The sequence below is a fragment of the Diabrotica undecimpunctata genome, chromosome 1 (genome assembly GCF_040954645.1).
Source record: "Diabrotica undecimpunctata isolate CICGRU chromosome 1, icDiaUnde3, whole genome shotgun sequence".
NCBI classification, from domain to species: Eukaryota; Metazoa; Arthropoda; class Insecta; order Coleoptera; family Chrysomelidae; genus Diabrotica; species Diabrotica undecimpunctata.
In genome coordinates this window covers 133,713,175-133,730,994 of record NC_092803.1, presented here as the reverse complement: position 1 = coordinate 133,730,994, position 17,820 = coordinate 133,713,175, and the positions used below count along the sequence as shown (strand labels likewise).

The following is a 17,820-nucleotide window of genomic DNA, read 5'->3' as shown; positions in this document are numbered from 1 at the left end:
CAATACGATTATAAAATAAACTGTCCGAGATCTTCACAGTCGAAAAGGAGTTAGACAGGGTTGCATATCGTCACCGGCAGTATTTAACATATACTCTGAAAACGTCTTTAGAGAGGCCTTGGATGAATCAGAAGATGGGATTGCTGTAAATGGCTAACTGATAAAAAATATTAGATATGCGGTGTTGCTGGCAGATAGTGCGCAGGGACTCCAAGGGATGATGGATAACGTTGTAGAAACATGTAACAAATACGGCCTATAAAACTAAATTGCAAGAAGACAAAAATAATGATCATTAGTAAAAACACTAACATAAAAACTCAAACTACAATAGGCGCTACATCGTTATAAAGAGTGGAAAAAATATGCTATTTGAGCTGCAATATTAAGGATACTTGGGATCACAGCTACAAAATAAAAACTCATGTTGAAAAAGCCAGACGTTCTTTCATCAGCCTTAACTAACTAATCAGCAACTAATCTTTAAGTATCAATATACGCATAAGAATTCTTAGATGTTACGCCTTTAGCTTTCTCCTCTATGAAGTAAAAAGCTGGAGCCTTACAGAAGATGTCATAAAACGATTAGAGCCATTTGAAATATGGTACTACCGACGTATGTTGAAAGTCTCATGTATACTCTACTCTCGTATACTATACAAGTAACATAACTAATCTCCAGAGGCTTAGAAAAGGCACAGAAATTAATAACCCCATAAAGACCAGAAAGTTGGCTTATTTCGGCCACATTATGGTGATAATAACTACCGACTTTTACAGTTGATTCTACAAGGCAATATTAAGGAGAAAGAGAGGCCCTGGACGTAGACGTATATCCTGGCTGGCCAATCTTAGGAAGTGGCCTGATCTATCGTCAACTGATCTATTTCGAGCTGCTGTGAATAGAATAAGATGGGTCAATGCGGTCGTTAACCTCTCTGGAAGATAGGCACATTTAGAAGAAGAAGAAGAATGAAATATTCATATACGTTTATTCTCATACTCTACTTTTTTTTATTTTTATCATATCTTATATTATCTGTGTTATCTGTGTTAATGACATTTGTAAACAAAATACAATAATTCAATAAAGAGAAGGGCCAACTTAAACCAACTTTGCAACTTTTCCACTAATTTTGTCTAAACTCATTTAGTTTTTTTTATTATAAGCAGTTCTGAATCTAATCACTTTTTTATTTTCAGGTGGGTAAACAGTGCCCCAGCATGTACAAAGATGTTTATTACAAGGCGAATAGTTGGAGACAACACTAGGAGAAGAAATTATAGTGCAATCAGTTGTGCCATATCAAAAACAATAATAAACGAAGATATTATTAAACTATAAGTGAAACGAATCATATCGCACGATATATCAAAAACTAATAATTACTTGTAAATTGCTAAAGGGACGTGAAGTGACCAAACTGCTAGTGCTAATAACAATACAAAATTAAACATATCATAACATATTTTGCAATGACATAAAATATAAGTTTTGGCAAACGTATTGAGTGATCCATTGTTACGTTACAAATAAATATGTTTATTTATTTATTCAATATAACTTTATTATAGTCTAGAAGCCGCCGGGGGGATGAGGGTGTTATGTATGCAAATTTTATGTCACCTCAGTTCCCTGATTTTTTTTTTATATTTTTTAGTGCTTAAAATCGATTTTTCGAGGGCACCGGGCTGAAAACGCTTTAGATCATTTGATATGAACAATTTAATTGCTTATATAATTGTATTTCAAGTACTATATTGTTTATCAAAACGAACATTATTCCTTTCTTAGGATTCGAAAAAAAATGAATGCATTTAAATAGCATTGGCCCGAAATTTTGCGCCTACACTCTTAAGTTGATCACAACTTGTAATTCCCATAAACCAATTGCGATATTGCGATATATAGATAGTGTAACCTATTTATAAGATTAACTATGTGTAATGCAGTATGCTTCCTTAAGATTAAAATAACCTAATGAGTTATTAGATTCCTTTTCCATGATAAATGTTTTTGTCTCTTTTTTATAGGTAATACTATTCATCTGATAAATTATAGCTAATACATTTATCTTGTTCTAGTTGTCAATGTATCATCATTCTCTAATTTTGTTTTAATTATTTAATGTCAAAATAAACTTATTTTAAAGTAAAATTTTTGGATGCGCAAACTAATTTTTCGGAACCAAATTCAATTTTTTTCCCAAAATTTTTGGCTTTTTCCCATTAAAAATAGTAAATAGTATATTGACGTCAAAATTATGGCGATTGTTATTAAAGTTTCATTAATGCCATTTTCGGTTGGATTTTGTTACAAATATATTAAAACCAAAGTAAGACTAAGCTTAATAATATTGGTTGTAGATTAAGTTTCTTTTTGCTTTTTGTCTTCCAATTATCTGTTTTTAGCATATCTATAATTTTTGTTCTTAAAAAATTAAAATGTATCTCTCTGGTAACAAACTTATTCAAATGTTTTAGTCTTGACTGCATCATATTAGGAATATTTACTGGGTACGATTAAATCAGATGATTTATATAAAATATTCGTATTGTTATAATTTATTTTGATAAAAGACCGAAAGACAGAAAAATACATATTTGGTAAGCAAATAACTCGTTTGAAAAACGTACCAACTAAAGAACAATAAATTAATAGTAACTTTAATAATGGATTTCTTTGTACGTAGGACTGAGAATTTGTTTTCCAGTTAGCTTGATTTTGTAGTGTAGTATAGAAAAATCTGTATTATTTTTTGAAGATTGTGCACCATAAGTCAGTTTCCTGATCTAAATGCAGTTAATATTATGGAATATTATGAGATTATCGTCAAATATTGACTACAAATAATATACATATAAAGACTTATATTTATATTATATATATACTATATATATATATATATATATATATATATATATATATATATATATATATATATATATATATATATATATATATATATATATATATATATATATATATATATATATGTATATATATATATATATAATGTAAATGGTGTAAATGTTTTGCGTTATTTAGATCAGACATTTCTCGGACGATGGATTGGTAGATTATGTAGTATTAAACCCGCAAGTCTTGCAGAGCTAAGGCAAAGAATTATTGACTAATCCATATTAATTTCTATAAAAATATGAAGAAATATATTAGACGCATACTAATTTACCATCCTTTAGGATATTAAATCTGAGAACATTTTGCATACTTGATTAGGTGGACATGAATTTAGCAATGTAGTAAACTTTTATTTATTATGGTCATATCTATCTGTACATAGTTTAAATCAAAAAATTTCTTAAGACGATTAGGCCTTTCCAGGCCTTTGTTTTATGTTTTTGAGATGTTTTCGACAATATAATATAAAAATTATTGTATACCGTTGAACTTGTATTTCAGCGGAAAAGCGGAAATTTCAATAAAGGTATAATATACAAGATGAGTTTAAAAACCAAATTGAACAATGATATCAGTAAAAGCGTAATTCTGGCAAAGTTACAAATTACAAAGAGCAAATGTCAAATCTTTATACAGGGAGTTTCAAAAAGATATGTCATAAATTAAATCACGCATTCCGGGGGAAAAAATAATTTGATTAAATCCAACTTACCTAAGTACAAAAGTGTACACAAAAAAAGTTACAGCCCTTTGAAGTTACAAAATAAAAATTGTTTTTTTGCATTACCTCCCAAACTGCTTGATATTTTGTAATAAAAATGGACACGTTACTTTCTTGTTCTGAAAGAATTTTTCATACAGAAGAAACTACAAAATCTAAGCGCATAGAAAAATTTTAAGGGGGGTGTGCAGCCCTATATCCCCCAAACTTTTGAGTACTTTCAAATCAAATGAATTTTGTGGCATCATTAGTTTAACACATTATTTTTAAAACTTTTTTTCCTCCTATCGCTTTTTCGAAAAACTAGTTTTTTCCTAGTTGGCCATAAAATTATAATTAGTTTCTACGGATACAATAATTACAAACAGTTCCATCAATAATAGTGAATAATTTTAAGCTATCATTTATTGTGTGAATAAGATTAATATTAAAAATTTTGATATTACAATGGCCTACACATTTCAGGAAATAGCAGATATACATTTAACTTTTGGTAAGTTGGATCAGATTAAATTAAGATTTCAATAAACTATCAGGAATATCGTAGGTGAATATCAAGGAAATAGTGCAGCAGCCGCAAGGCGTTATGCAGTAAAATACCCCAATCAAAACATACATGATAGACGATTATTTCTGCCCATTGATCGTCTTTTACGGGAAACGGGTACATTCCAATCGCGGGTTGCTGGCAATAGTGATTGTCCAATAATGGATGCAACTGATGAAGACATTTTAGAAATCATTGAAGAAGTCCCTGGACCAAGTAACAGCTACTCAACTAAATGTTCCTCACGTAAGGGTTTGGAGGCGTTTGAAGGATCAGCTGCTTAAAACCTATCACTTAACAATGGTTCAAGTGTTATTGGTTGAAGATTATCCAAAAAGGATTGGGTTTTGCGATTGGTTGTTAATGGAAAACACTCGAAATGTTAATTTTATTAGAAATATTTTGTTTACCGACGAGGCTACCTTCAGTAGAAACGGAATAATAAATTATCATTACGAGCACATTTGGGCCGACGAAAATCCTCACGTTAAAATAACGACTCATTACCAAAGGATCAAAGTTAATGTTTGGGCAGGAATTGTGGATAACAATCTAATAGGCCCAGTATTTCTTCCCAACAATTTAAATGGTGATAATTATTTGCAGTTCTTGGCAAACGATTTACAAGACTATTTGGAAGAAGTGAATATTGCAATAAGGCAAAATATGTGGTTTCTACAAGATGGCGCTCCACCCCATTACAGTAATGAAGTCCGGGAATACCTTTGCAGGCATTATCCTGGTCGGTAGATTGGAAGGTCGGTCGTGACGCATCTATTTCTTGGCCACCCAGAAGTCCAGGTCTTAACCCCATGGACTTTTGCTTTTGTGGGTTTATGAAAGAGAAAGTGTATTCTGTAACAATAGAGGACGAGGAACAATTAAGGGTTAGAATAATTGAAGCTGCAAGATAATTTTGTCAGAAAAATATGATTTTTCAGCGCATTCGGTTTTTTACATTTTGTTGTTTCTTTTGTATGAAAAATGCTTTCAGAACAAGAAAGTAATGTGCCCATTTTTATTAGAAAATGTCAAGTAGTTTAGGAGATAATGCAAAAAAAAATAATTTTTATTTTGTAACTTCAAGAGGGCTGTAACTTTTTTTGTGTACACTTTTGTACTAAGGTGAGTTAGATTCAATCAATTTATTTTTGTCCCCGAAATGCGTCATTTAATTTATGACCTTTTTGAAACACCCTGTATTGCAAAATAGGTGTATTTGATAGATAATTAGACGTTCCCAGAGATTATATATATATATATATATATATATATATATATATATATATATATATATATATATATATATATATATATATATATATATATATATCGGTATGTATTTAAATAAATTTGAAATTTAAAACATATATAATTTATTATCAGGAAACTGGCTATTGACCAACTAAATAAAATATGTTATCGTTTAAAATGGGGATAAAAGTAAATACTTTAATAAACATTAGGCCACAAATAACTGGTTGCAAGCCAATTCAAATACAGAACCAATTAAATGCTATAAAATCGAATTAAAAACTGCTATACGGTTATAAACATAATTAGCTTTACTAAATATTAGTCAACATTATTGCGTTTATTTAAATCTAAATAAAAAGTAATTAGGTTATGCAAATATGCGAGAAAATATTTTCATACAATATTTATATAACATTTATATACCTTTTTATTTATATTATATACATTGAGAAAACAAAAATTGCAATTGCAAAAAGCATGCAATATCTCCGTACCGTCGATAAGCCAAGGGCAGATTACTATCTGATATAACTTTTTTATAGCTGCTTTTGATAGCCTCTGTTACTAGGAAAAAAATGAGCGTTGCTCTTATTATTCTTTTTATCTTTATTTTAAACTTAATAATTTTTTGCTTATAATTATTTATTTTATTTTCATAACATTCATTTATTTCCTTACTTATGCATTGCATTGTTCACCAAAAACACCGGATGAAAAAACCCAAAAATGACCTTCTACTATAGCAATCATGGGCTTAACATTATATATCAAGCAAATTCTGATCCTAATCATATACACATACACTTATATGGGTATAGAAGGCCCGTCAGGTCTTTCATACTGCCGCTTAGACATAGGTTCATAAGGCCAGTCGAAAGGACCTAAATCGCGAAAGCTGAGCATCGACGTCATGGGCAACAAATAATATGGGCTCGACGACCAGACCTTAGGTTAAGACCGGAAGTTAAGGATATAGTATCGAACTTTGAAGAAGCAACACTAAGCGTAGGCCTGAAAATAAACGAAGAAAAAACTAAATACATGGTCGTATCAAAAAAGGAACGACAGCGAATAAGACAAAACATTACCACAAACGATCATAATTTTGAGGTGGTCAAAGAATTCAAATACCTAGGAGCAACAATAACCAGTGAAAACACAGGAGAACGGGAGGTTGAAATACGAATACTGGCGGAGAATAAATCATTCTTTGCCATTCAACATCTAATGAGGTCAAAGCTTCTCTCAAGGCGTGCCAAAATCCAAATGTACAAAACCATAATACGACCAGCAGTGACATATGGAAGTGAAACATGAACATTGAGAAAGAAAGAAATCAATAAGCTATTAGTATGGGAACGCAAAATCCTGCGAATTATATATGGTCCTTGCAGGGACAGCGTGACAAATGAATGGAGAAGCAGATACAATAATGAAATAGAGACTCTCTTCGGGAAAGGAAACATCGTAAGATACATAAAAGCCAATAGATTAAGATGGGCAGGCCACGTGGTACGGAGTGATGACGACAGACTGATTAGCAATGTGTTTTGGGAAAGACCAGATGGTAGAAGATCGACAGGAAGGCCTAGAAAAGGTGGAAAGACGCAGTCAGGGAAGACCTGGAGAAGATGGAAGTAAGGCCATGGGAAATAATAGCACAGGATCGGAATCAATGGAAGGCAATAGTAAACGCGGCAAAAACTCACGAAGAGTTGTAAAAGCCAATGATGATGATGACGACCAGACCTTTCAGCTGATACTTAGCCGGCGAGGAGAACAAAATTTATTTTGCCAAATCGGGGGCTGAGTGGTGGATCACACACATATTTCGGACAGAAAGGCAGCATCTGATTTGAAAAAAGCTGATTTTGTGCTACCTTTACAGATACGTGGTCTAACCACAATTAAGAGAAACAGACAGTGTTCCATAACCCAGGAAGCCCAAAGTAACGATTACCTCATAAGCCTCCACATCGTAATTAACACGTTGAGGAGGGGTGGAAGAATTCGAACGTGTGGGTCCCAAAGTAAAACAGTAGGGTCTTAACCGCATTCCTCGATATATTTACTTTAAGTTGCATAAATTACACTCATTACCACATTACAATAATTATAATAGTCAAGGCATTTAAAAAGTAATATCCTCTATCTATAAATCGGAGATTCGAGCCTGTATTTAACATTTGCAATCTTACCTTTTTTAAAATTGTATCTTCTGTTTCAAATCGGCGTATGTGTCCAGAATCATGCCTGATAGGGGCAATTAAATATTTTTTTGTGTTCATTGATTTACCAAGCAGTTAGCAAACCCCTTTCTTGTTATCAGAATGAATTATATTTAGCTCTAGTGTATATCCTTCGAGAGCACTTAGAATTCCTTAAGCTGATATAACCTTTAAACACCGACGTGGGATCCTTTGGGATTCCAGGACCATATTTTTTAAACTCCAGTTGAATAATGGGCAATTTTATCCCTATTATCTGGTATAGATGAGTTTTTACAGTTTTTAGACCACTTCTAGTGCCTTTCACGAAGTATCAATAATTAACATAAATGAAAACTGCATGTTGGTTAGTAGGGTAATCATGGTTAATTCAAAATAGTAAATAATTGTAAATAAGAGATAATAATTGATTGGCGTAACTCGACAGAGATATTAGCAAAATGAGTTTATTAAAATAACCACTCACCCAATTGTTGCATTTAAAACTAAGTGAACTGTCAGGAGGCGTCGTGGCTTGGCTTCGGCAAAGATGGGATCGTATGTAGTGCATTCGCGTGTCCACTACTGGATTCTGGTGCTCTTACACTACATACTGGTAAACACCACTCATTTAACTTACATATTCAAAACTCAAGAGTGGTCAAGAACGCGTGTGGAGTCTATATTGTTTGCAACTCATCTTGAAGTAATAAACGCAAGACATTTTTGAATTCGTAGATAACGTTGGAATAGGATTCGGGGTAAAAGTTAACGACCCTTCCCACATGTGTTTAAGGGTGTCTTATAATTTATTGTTGTGGTTACCAAAAAACCTTCATGCTGTTACGAAATGTGTTTGAGTTTGCTATTTTAACGTAGAAAATTTAAAGAATATAAGTAGCTTTTAAATTTAAATAAGGGCATCTGTTAAAACTATTATGAATATTAAAAAAAAATTTCGCCCTACACCAACCCCCTATGAGGGGGTGTTTAAGGACGAAACCCAGGGGTAAGCGTGGCAAACTTTTTTGCATCTTTTTAAAGTTGCAAAATACCATACGGTAGGAAGACCTGTACATTGATCAATTCGACCTTTAAATTAACAATTTAGAAGTCGAATCTCTGACAACTGGACTATTATAGGTAGCACAGTGCATTAAAATGTAAATTGAGTTTCTTCTTAAAAAGTTGTCGCTTTAGTATCAAAAAATACTTTAACAATAATTGTAATAGTACGAGATCCCACTGCAAGATCACTACGTTTAGAACCGTAATAGTTAATCAAACTCACATTTTTACATACATTTAAGAATATGCGAATGCATTTATGACAGGTTGCCAGTCGAAAAGTGGACGAAAATAGTTTTAATTTAATTAATGGTAATTAATTATTGAACAAAAATTTCATCCATTTATTGTTTAGATAATATACGCTGCTCGTGACTTATACGCATGTTTTCTTATATCAAATTAAAGCTAGTTTTTTTAGCATGTTAATATAAAGTTGCCTAAAAACAATGGTTGCAAACTAGGGCTGCCAGTTGTTAAAAGCACGAGATATCAACGTCAGTTGTGTGACATGACTATTGTCAGTTGTGTAAGTTTTTACATCATGCCTTCATGTAATAACATACATATTATTAACACCATGCAATGGCACTGGTTTGACAAAAGGTCAAACCAGTGCCATTGCGGGCTAACTCTATTTTACTTTATCAGTATTTGTGTAGAATTTGTAGCTTCTTCTTCTCATTCTGCCGTCTCCTTTCGAAGGTTGGCGATCCAAATGGCAATTATAGCTTTGGATACTGCTGCACGAAAGATTTCTGTGGACGAGAGGTCAAACCATCTCCTCAGGTCTTTCAGCCACGAGTTCTAGCGTCTTCCAACTGTCTTTTTCCCTGAACTTTATCTTTTAATATGATTTTCAGTAATTCATATCTTTCACCTCTCAATACATGACCCAGGTATTGTATTTTTCTCTCTTTAATTATGATGAGTAATTATTTTTGTTTACTTATGCGCCGAAGTACCTCACTATTGGCAACTTTTTTTATCCAGGGAATTATAGTTCTGAGATAATTCGCAAGTCGTGTTCGTCAACTCTAGTTGTTCTTATGATTTGATTGACTCGTTTGTATTCTATTGGGTTTGTTTTATATTTTCGTCTTACTTTCATGAGATCCATGATCTCTTGCGTTATCCATTCTTGTTTTCTATTGTTTTTCGTGAACCCGATGTCGTCTTCTTGTCTCTTTGTTATTTTAGTTTTTGGAGCAGTTCATGTTACTTTAACTTCTGTCTATACCAAGTTCTATAGCGCTTCTATTTCTTTCTCAACCTTAATACTTATTTCTTTTTTATTTTTAAGGTTCTTGAGTTGTGAGATATCTATTTTTCTTGACACTTTTTCCCTTTAACTGTCAGAAACCTTTTTAGTCTAAAATCCATTATAACTGGGTTGTGATCGCTATGAATTTTAGCTCCAGGATATGTTTTAGTAGATTTTATGTACTTCTTGTAGTTTTTATCAAGCAAAATTCAAATCAATCAATTCAAAAATCAAATATCAATTTGATTTCTAACAATTTTGTCTTTCCTGTCTGCAGATTTCCATATGTATAGCCTTCTAGGACGATTTTTAAAGAAGGTGTTGGCTACTAACAGGTTGTTCTCTACGTACAATTATACTAGTCTATCTCCCATATTGTTTTTGGTACCTAGACCGTATGCTTCTATGTTGTCTCCTTCGGTACCACGACCAATTTTGGCGTTAAAGTCACCCATTATCATCGTTATCTCGCCTTTTTTTGTCAGTCGCATTTTTTCATCTATATTGTTATAAAATTTGTTGGAGCATAGACCTGAATAACATTAAGGTTTCTGTGGGTTGTTATTAATTTCAGCATTGCTACTCTATCAGTTAAAGGGATAAAGTCTATGACTGAGTGCGCAATTTTTTTTGATACTAATATAGCCGTTCCATATTGATGTTCTGGGTCAGTTCCTCCTAAACCAGGCCATCTTACTCCACTTATCCCCAAGATGTCTATTTTTATTCCTTTTATATCGGCGTCAGTATTTGCAAGCTGCGAACATTCCAGGTGACAATGCGTACTGTCCTGTCATATATTTGAATTCTTGGACCTCAATAGTAGTTGACGAGGGGATTCTTCGCACCCTTTCCCCATTTAAGGGGTGCCCCAGACTAATGGTCATTTTCTTGTTTCCGTCTGCCATTTAGATTTATGGAAAATATAATGGGCTAGTTTTTCCATTGGCTTCCCCATCGCAGTACCACAACCATTTAAACTACTACTGTCATGCTTGTGGTATTTCAGTTTCAAGCCGGTCCAAGATCATTTCCTCTGCGCCTTGAGCAAGTTCTGATGATCGCTGCTGCCCTTTACCAGGGAGGGATAGGAAATAGGTAACTAGATTTTGGAAGGACAAAGGGATAGGACATGGTATCTCTCAGTAAGGAATTGAGAGCAAAGCATGGCTCGCGTGAGTAGGGTGGCTTCCCTGAAGTAGGTCTATTCTCTACAAGAAATGGTAGAAAAGTGTCTACCCGCTACTCTGTCCAATTTGTAACTGAAGTTGTGTAGTTTCAAGAAACATACTTGTGCAATCGAAAAGAAGGAGATTTAAGACCAGCGTATTTTATTCAAAAAAAAAATAAACGAAGTTTTTGTCCAAAAATTAACTACCAATAATTGAATTAAAACTATTTGCAGCCTCTTTTTGAATGGAAACCTATTATCAATGCATTTTCCTTTGCTTAATTGTATTATCTGTAAAAATGTTAGTTTGATTAACAACGTTAAGTAGTAGTAGTCTTGCAGTGGAATATTAGACTATAATAGTTTATGTACAGGAACATTGTTTTCGGGGTTTAATGTCACAGGTTTGAATGGTATCTTCTTTACATTACCTAACCACCTTGAAGATGGCGTCAAAGCATCATTTACTGATTACATAGAGATATTCTAATAATTGAAGAAACCTTGTTAGTAAAGTCAATAATTATCACTAAGTCTTCTGTTTTTAGAGGCGGTAGAAATATATTTTTTATAATTTTCTTTTAAAGTGTTCTTTGGTATTTTCAATAAGTTTTTAATGCATTAACACTATTATCCAAAAATAAATAAACGTTACCATGATTTAAATAGATACTACCTTTTTTAATACGACTTTTTAGCTTTTACTTAATGGAAAAAATTCGATGTGCAAATATATTCGTCGCAAACATATCCGTACGCATATACACTGTGGACCTGAAATGTTGCTTTGAAAGAAATATAGTAACTAGAAAAAACATTTACTTTTATCCTTATGATTTTTGTAAGTAGTAGTTTCTTTTGGCCTAAAATAATAAACTGAAAAATACTAAAGCGTATTTTAGTATTGTTATGTATAAACTTATCTAGTAAAATATAGCTCGGTGACTTGTTTATATAATTCTAATACGTTACAAATTAATTTATTTTGAAAAATATAAGCCACGTTGTAAATAAAGCTAATATTTGTTTATTTAACAGGAGTTTTATTTGTAGAATAGTCATACTATATATTAAGAATATAAAAATTCAATAAAAATTTTAATACTTGAACATCAATGAAGACCTAGGTGGACCACAATATCGTTACCATTATCTATGTTACCGTTATATTTATGTGTTACCAAAATATCTTATGTGGACCATGTCACCAACGTTGAGATCCTACAGCGTATGAGAAAAGAAAAAGAAATGCCTAATTTAGTGAAACAAAGTAAGCTTGAGTACCTCGGGCACGTGATGCGGAACGAAGAAAAATATCGAATTCTTCAACTCGTTATGCAGGGTAAAGTATTTGGCAGGAGTGAACCGGGACGCCGTCGTATCTCATGGTTAAAAAACCTCTGACAATATTTTAGGCTAACCTCCGCGGAGCTGTTTCGCAGAGCAGTCAACAAAACCATGATAGCCTTGTTGATCACCAACATCCGGACAGGATAAGACACTGAAGAAAAAGAAGTTAATCGTTATATAAATATATTTCTGGTTTTATTTTTACAACTTTTTTGTTAATACAGTTTTCGTTTCTTTATAATTACAATTTGGGAATGGCTGTTCGATGTAAAGAGACTAAGTAGTTACCATTTTTGTGAAAATAAAGAGTCAAATGAAAAACTACTCAAAAATATTTTAACGAAATAGTCCATCTCCGATACGTCATAATTCGTAGGATAAATCTAGAAAACGCAAGAATAGGCATTTCAATAGCGCCCGTCTTCGATACGCTTTCGATGAGACAAATTGGAGGTGGGCTACTCCAGAATATTCTCGAACATAATACTTTTGGTATATTATGTAACGATGTTAGGAAAAAAGTTAGTTGATAAGAGAGTACCGAACTGTAATCTTATAAATAAATATATTTATATAAATTCGAACCATTCTTTTTTTTTAATCTCGCTACAGTTGGTGTCACGGTGTGAGATTAAAAAAAAATAAATAAATTCAGCAGTGATTTTTGAAAAAGACTTTTGAACTTTTGAAAAGTATTGTTCGTCGGGAACATCCGCGTAGTTCGGTAGTGATCTTGGTACGAAAGAACATTTAAAAAGTAAGTGTGTGCCTGACCAAAGATGCTGCTAGTACAACTTTCAGTAAAACAGTTGCCTGAGCAACGAGAAGAACGCGATGCAGACTGCAGCGGGTCCAAGAAGATACTCCAAGAACGACTGAATACTGTTCTTAACAAGAATGGAGATGACCCAGGGACATTCCATTTTCAGTCAGCAGAAGAAGTAGTTTTAATGAAGATAGAACGAACTTCTAAAAAAAAATGATGATAAATTCGAGACTGTTTCCAAAAGATTCGATGAAACGTCTCAAATGATTGAAGAATCTTCTAAAAAAAATGATAATAAATTTGAAAACGTTTGCAAAAGATTCGATGAAACGTCTCAAATTATTAAAGAAGTAGCTAGACAAAACAACGAGAAACTCGAAAAGGTTTCTAGAAGATTCGACGAAGTATGTATTCAGAACAATGTGAAATTTGAAGAAGTCTCTAAAACGTTAGATCAGATACAGAAAAATGTAAACAACGTAGAAGAGAAGATCAAACAATTAGAGACCATGATAACATTGATAAATAACACGAAAGTGCTACCACCAATTAATACGGTAGCTTTAGATCTGGTAGTAAAAGAAGTATCACCTATAGACGAAATGACACAGTGAACTACAGAAAGCTTTACGACTAGCAAGACCAAAAGTTTTAGATGAAGCGCTCGCCATTGTCTTGGAACACGAGACAGCTAGTCGAGCATCACGGAACTATCGAGTACGAACCTCTGATGAGAGCGAGGTGTCCGTCAGAGGTGTATATTATCCCCACTCCTATTCAATATTTATTTCGAAGAAATATTTAACAAATGTATGGAAAATGCAAATGAGGGCATAAAAATAAACGGCGAGTTAATGAACAATATAAGATATGCCGACGACACGGTGATCCTTGCCAGTACCATAGACGAATTACAGCAGGTAATGGAAAGAGTTTATTCAGTTATTGAGGAATACGGCCTGAGCCTCAACTTCAAGAAGACAAAGTGGATGCTGATAAGCAGGAAGCAACAGCCTGCTCGACAGTTACGGATAAGTAACATACTAATTGACTATGTAGAATCTTATGTGAACCTTGGCACCAACGTAAATGCAAAATGGGAACAGGCCACAGAAATTAAGGCGAGAATAGAACGAGCTAGAGCAGCATTTAGCAATATGAAAAAGCTCCTCATAAGCAGGGATTTGTCTCTTCCCCTAAAACTACGTCTAGTTAAATGCTACATTTTTCCGATCTTACTGTATGGTGTGGAGGCCTGGACGCTGACGGAGACGCTCACGAGAAAACTAGAAGCATTCGACATGTGGGTGTACCGACGCATTCTTCGTATATCCTGGACCGAACATGTCACCAACACAAAGGTAATCCAAAGAATCGGAAAGGAGAAAGAAATCGTGAATACAATTAAACAAAGAAAGCTTGAATATCTAGGCCACATATTGAGACACGATAAGTACCGTCTACTGCAATTGATTGTCCAGGGAAAAATAGACAGTAAGCGTGGGCCAGGCAGGAGAAGACACTCGTGGCTCCAAAATCTAAGGAAGTGGTTCGGGCTCACATCGGTCGAACTATTCAGAAGCGCCGCAAATAAGATCAGAATTGCCATGTTAATAGCCAACGTTCGCAACGGACAGGGCACTTGAAGAACAAGAAGAAGAGAGCGACGTACAAAACGATAAACGTCTGGAGGAAATCGTACGGAAAGTAGTTCGTAACATGATGCCGAAGAGACATGAACCCAGATGTTGGAATGGTAACGACGTTGGTCACATTCGTCGTAAATTGCATGAAAATAATACAACAGTCAGAAAGCTAGAACAGATCGAACACTGGGCTGGAAAAAGTCATTCAAATGCTGAGGCTCAGTCAGGACGGCCATACAGTGCAAATTGTAATCATTGTCTTGAATTAGAAGAACGACTTTGCCCCGTGAGACAAACCACCGTCATTAATGATGATGATCAATACCGTCATGATCAATACCAGCCTCAACAGCTACAAGACGCTCAAGCAGATGATCCATGTATAAAAAGAGTATTGGATTGGATGCGTCGAAGTGAAAGACCTTCTTGGCAAGACATTAGTGCATTTAGTCCAGAAGTCAAGTGTTACTGAGGCAGTACATGTAGCGGAGCGCCGAAATAGCGAGAGGCATTGGACACTCTCATAATTCCCATTCCACTAGACAACAAGCGTAACCGCAAATATAACTTGAAATGCATTTCTGTATTCTTAGTACAATCAAAAGAGTTAAAAAGAAAACAAAGTGGACAAACTTTAAAAGACTCGTGAGCACTGGAATTAACATAGTTCCAGTGATAGACAACCCACGAGAAATAGAAGACAGAGTCCTAGAGTTGGAAAACATCATCCAACAAGCACTCAGAAACAGCACTACAGAAGAGGAAGTAGAAATGCACACGGGAAGATTTAAGGATATACCACAAGCAATAAAAGACTTAATAAGGGAAAAGAACAGAGCAAAGCAGACAGCGAGAAGGACAAGGAACCAGGCAGACAAAAATAGAGCAAATAGGCTAAACAGAGAGGTCAAAACAGCACTACAACAACACCGTAGTGAAAGCTGGGAAAACCACATAAGAGACATGGAGGAGCAAGGACCAAATATGCAAAATATTTGGAGGCTCCAGAGAATACTGAGAAACGACAGAAAGCAAATCCCTCCATTACATGGAGAAAACGGAATAGTCTACACCACAGAGGAAAAAGCAGAAGTAATGAGGAGTACTCTCGAAAGAGAGTGTACATTAAATTACCACCCAGATGAAGACATCGACTTCATAGAAGAAGTCGAAAGACAAAGAGGAAGACCCGAAAACCCGAACGAAATCATCCCTCCTACATCACCGGAGGAGATAAACGAGCTAATTAAAAATAGCTTGCCGAAAAAAGCACCTGGTCCTGATCAAATAACGAACAGGGCTCTAAAATACTTACCAGCGAGAGCCATAGTATATCTAACAAATATTATCAACGCGATGCTAAGATTCAAGAAATTCCCAAACAGATGGAAAGAGGCTCATGTCATAATGTTACCAAAGCCCGGAAAAAACAGCACATTCCCGCAAAACTACAGGCCAATAAGCTTACTACCTGCAATCAGCAAGATTGTAGAGAGAATAATACTCGTCAGACTCCAAGCTGAAACAGACAGATTAGATATAATACCCGAAGCCCAATTCGGTTTTAGATCAGAACACTCCAGTGAGCTACAAGTACTCAGATTAACAGAGTACATAGCAGCTGGATTTAATGACAAACAATTCACAGGAGCTGTCTTCCTAGATGTAAGCAAAGCTTTCGACAGAGTCTGGCATAAAGGACTTATCTACAAAATGAGACGATACGGCTACAGCGGAGCAATGACAAGACTAATCTCTTCGTACTTAAGCAATCGTAGTTTCAGAGTCCGGATAGGACAAGTCCTATCCGAACTCGGGAACCCGGAGGCTGGAGTGCCACAGGGAGCGGTACTGTCACCTCTACTGTATACGATATACACAGCAGACATACCTAGAACACCAGGTACACTACTAAGCCTCTATGCCGACGACACAGCGATAGCGGCCAAACACAGAAATGTAGACATAGCGGTAAACAACTTACAAACAGCGCTAGATGACATAGAAGAATGGAGTTTAAAATGGAAAATCGCTATAAACTCCGAAAAGACACAGGCTGTACTTTTCAAAAAAAGGCACCAACAACCAGAAGAACAGGTAACTGTGCAAGACAATCCTATCGAGTGGAAAAGTGAAGCAAAATACCTCGGAGTAATCATGGACAAAGGCTTAACATTTAGCAAACATGTAGAAGCTACAGTACAAAAAGCCAACATGGCAAGAGCATCAATAAGAGGCCTAGCAGGAAGAAAAAGCAAACTTAGATTGAAAACAAAAATAAGATTAATAAACTGTATAATTCTTCCTATACTAACATATGCATCTCTCGCATGGGGACACATATGCAATACATCAAAAAAGAAAATACAAGCGGCACATAATAACAGCCTAAGAGAAGCAGTCAACGTACCGAGATACGTAGCAGAAAGATTTCTCTTTAGAGAACTACAACAAATCAGAGTGACCGACACAATGAAAGAAAAAGCTAGGACAAAGTTCGCGGAGATAGAGAACCACCCCAACCACATATTGCGAGAGATATTGAGGTATGACGCTTTCCACAGATGGAAGCACAAAAGACCCAAACAACAAATAGTAGAATAAAATCATAATACTAGAGAGAAAATCAACAATCACACCAGAGAGAAAACAAAACACCAGAGAGAAAACACTTCAAAAAACAACAACAACGCACAATGAAGATAGTTCGTAGCTCATAACCCTTGTGGACAATCGCAACGTACAGCGTGGACCCAGTAAATTTTATGTAGATAATTTATTATATAAATATGCACTAATTCTGATTTTATGTTTCAGGCATCCTACAAAAAAAATCCAAAAAACAACAAAAAAACGGCTTCGGCCACCAAAAAAATCAAAAAACTACTAACAAAAACCGG

At 34.6% G+C, this 17,820-nt stretch overlaps 1 protein-coding gene across 1 annotated transcript in view; it reads left to right on the top strand.

Annotated features, from left to right (window-relative positions):
* The window catches only part of CARPB (Carbonic anhydrase-related protein B), a 348,667-nt gene extending 345,821 nt beyond the window's left edge, over positions 1–2,846 (top strand). The window contains exon 7 of the mRNA XM_072519892.1: positions 1,204–2,846. Within this exon, the coding sequence (XP_072375993.1) occupies positions 1,204–1,272 (69 nt within the window). The 3' untranslated portion in view covers positions 1,273–2,846. The remainder of the gene's footprint in view (positions 1–1,203) is intronic.
* The last annotated feature ends 14,974 nt before the right edge of the window (positions 2,847–17,820 follow it).